Source organism: Coregonus lavaretus (genome assembly GCF_964263955.1).
Source record: "Coregonus lavaretus genome assembly, contig: HAP1_SCAFFOLD_1159, whole genome shotgun sequence".
Taxonomy (NCBI): Eukaryota; Metazoa; Chordata; class Actinopteri; order Salmoniformes; family Salmonidae; genus Coregonus; species Coregonus lavaretus.
Window position 1 is genome coordinate 18,286 of NW_028157303.1, and position 3,182 is coordinate 21,467.

The following is a 3,182-nucleotide window of genomic DNA, read 5'->3' on the forward strand; positions in this document are numbered from 1 at the left end:
CTTAGTGGTTAAGAGCGTTGTGCCAGTAACCGAAAGGTCGCTGGTTCTAATCCCTGAGCCGACTAGGTGACAAATCTGTCGATGTGCCCTTGAGCAAGGCACTTAACCCTAATTGCTCCTGTAAGTCGCTCTGGATAAGAGCGTCTGCTAAATGAAAAAATAAATAAAAATAAAATAAAAAATAAACATACAAGGAGTCGGGCCTGAAAACCTCCCCACTAAAGGAATGCGTCCAAGTAGTAGTCAAACCACAGCTCTCACCATGTGTCACCACCGCTGCCAACTTTTGCCTCAAGGATGATGTGAAAGGTGTTCACAATAAGGAGAACAACCAACATGATGGGGTACTTGACGAGGTAAACCTAGGCTGTGAAGCATTCGAGGACAGCGGTTTCCTCTCTTTACAGAACAGCCAGATAGAGGACGTTGATAACATAAAGGAACTAGAACAGTCTCCAGGACAGGATATATTCTCCCCATGTACTCCAGTTGCTGATTATCACAAGGCTAAGCATACTGCCTCAAAACTCCCCATACTGAAGTTTCAACACGCTGTATGCCAAGATCTCGCCAACAGTTTCAAGAGGACCCATAGCTATGACTGGTCTGTCATTAGCCGGCTAGCAGAGGACTCCGGCCTTGAAAGGGTTTTGGGTGGGAACATGGGCCTTGAATGTATGGCTGTTTTAAAAGCACTGCTGGAGAGGGACATGAAGCACATCCTCACCAGGATCCTGCATCTGCTAGGAGATGTCGACTTGATAAGGTAAATGACAAATGTAATAAGGTAAACATGTGACCTTTACTGGTCCTATGACAATTGTACAGGTTTTTCAACATGGAAATGTTTTTATACTCTTATCATGTATTCATTCATGGTGGTTTTCTTCACAGCTGTAGAAAAGTGAGCAAGACCTGGAGAAAAATCTACCAAGACAAGTCTGCACTCCGTAGATGCGACCAGGCTAAACAGAGACTCAGGGTAAGCGCTAACATTTAACTGGGGTTCCTTTAGTCATTGTATACCCTTTATCAGGTGTCAATGGTTTTGAACCACATTGATGGTTTGTTTTTTTTAGCTTGCAGAGGCTCCAAACTTTGCTAATCCCTTATGCTGATATGTTCTTAATCTGGATTCATTTACAGGGGCTCCTTCAAGTACTTCAATCTTAATTACCTAACCATAGGGTAATCCACTGCATGAATATTGTTTGGTAAATGGCAATGTCCGTTTTTGTTGTAGGACCCAAGAACTTCTGTAGGACTGGAGAATGTCGGCTCTTTGACACGAGACGCCGCCCTGTCCCGGGTTGTAATGACCTGTATGCAGAGGGTAGCTTCAACCCCTTATCCATAAGTCTAGCTATAGGATGCTCTCCCAGAGAGAAGGCACACCGTCGCTGTACTGCTCCCAGCAATCTCGCTTCAGAGAATACCAAGCGGTGACGGTTGCGCTATTCACTTTGCATGTAAAGGTTCAGAGGACATGATGGTGCTCAGTGTGTGTACTTATTGAGAGTTGGTGTCACCCTTCAATCAGTTCTAAGAAAGTAATTGACATGTTCATGTTACAAATGATACAATGAGTGAGTTATGCTCCGTAGCCTTATACATTCTTTGCTTGTGTTCTCTAGGCTGCCAGTTTGCTGAAGCAGCACGAGTCGCTGAAGCCCTGTAAGCGCTGCGGCTCTCCTGCCAAGCACAACGCAGATGCCATGAGGGCCACCTGTACCCGCCTCAGCTGTGCCTTTGACTTCTGCACCCTGTGCCAGGGCCCTTTTCATGGCTCCTCAGCCTGCCACACAGGGCTGGCCCGGGGGCCTAGCAGCTCCAGAGCCATCCTCATCGGCAGCGCTCGCAGCAAGAGGAACGTCAGGCGCCTGTGAGATCAACGCCGCCCTGGATGAAGACTCAATAACGCACCTTTTTTAAAAACCAACTAAATTTTAACTATTATTTAGTAGTTTTATTCATGGACCTTTTAGCCCACTGCCTCCTCTCCACATACCAAAGGGATCTCGGCTATTGGAATACCCTGTATTAGAACACATTGTATTCTGTGACAATCCCGTGATGCCAGGTATTCGGCATTTGTCGTCAGAAAGCGACAATCTTACTGGAAGCCAAAAACAGAATGTTTACCTGAATTGTACATTCATTTTATATTTCTTAATGGAATATCCGTCCGTAAATATATTTGTCTGTTAAATGTGAAATGTAAATATTTATATTGTTGAAATAAATTTATCTTTTGCGATTTTCTAAATTGTTTTGTTTTTCTCCCAATTTATTTTTCTAAGCTACATACCGCCAGAAAACGCGCATGCATGCACAAACTTATTTTCTGAATTTAATCAAGCCGAGCATGTCACAATGCCACTTGCTTCAAAAGAGCTGACAACTGGTGAAACTAAGCCATTCATCCATTGGTGCCATACTGCAATGTATTTTCCAATGTAATTGGTAGTCCAGTCTTGTGGCTTTAACAAAGGTCTGCGGCCTCAACATGTCACCTCTTTTATAAAGGAGTAATGAAGCCATTGATGCCAATGAATTCATGAAAATGCATTACTTTTTAATTACAAATGAATTTCCACCAAGCTGCAAATGATTAACCTCAACTATGGCTCTCTCCTCTTGCTCCTCTCCCACATACTGCACAGAATTTCATATGCTTCTCTGAAATCCTCCGATTACTCACTATCTGGAAAGATGCATTGTTAACCTTAAGGAGTTGAAGACTAGGCATAGCTGAAAACGGACATTCTTTACACATTGACACCAGTGATTCATACTCCCTTCATGGTCAATGATTTCAGGCAATTAAGATATCATCAGTACATTGCTCAGGATAGCCGCTCAGTGGATTACTCTACTGAGGGTTTGATAATGTGCTATATCCGACTGACAACAGACCCATTATTCTAACAGTTTAGAATGAGGTGCAATTTGTTTTATGGTTCCTCTGTATGCCCATCGGAGTGGAGCCAAATCACACCTGTCTAAAAGCAACTCATGAGGTCCATGATAAGTTGACGACCCTCATTTTTTATGCAGACTAAAGGCTACATCATGTCAAACAAATTACTGGTATTCTCCAATAAAATCAAATTGGATGTGTAGGCTTATCTGTAAAGTTCATGTGTTTTTCACATATTGGGGGCATTTCATAATTGAGAAAT

General features: G+C 42.9%; 1 protein-coding gene across 1 annotated transcript; it reads left to right on the forward strand.

Annotated features, from left to right (window-relative positions):
* Nucleotides 1-572: 572 nt before the first annotated feature.
* On the forward strand, nt 573-2,322 carry LOC311125562 (F-box only protein 5-like). Its single transcript, XM_084199592.1, has 4 exons — nt 573-766; nt 895-982; nt 1,244-1,333; nt 1,635-2,322. Exons 1-4 carry the CDS (start codon nt 663-665, stop codon nt 1,884-1,886), a joined length of 534 nt encoding a protein of 177 aa, XP_084055718.1. The 5' UTR covers nt 573-662; the 3' UTR covers nt 1,887-2,322.
* The last annotated feature ends 860 nt before the right edge of the window (nt 2,323-3,182 follow it).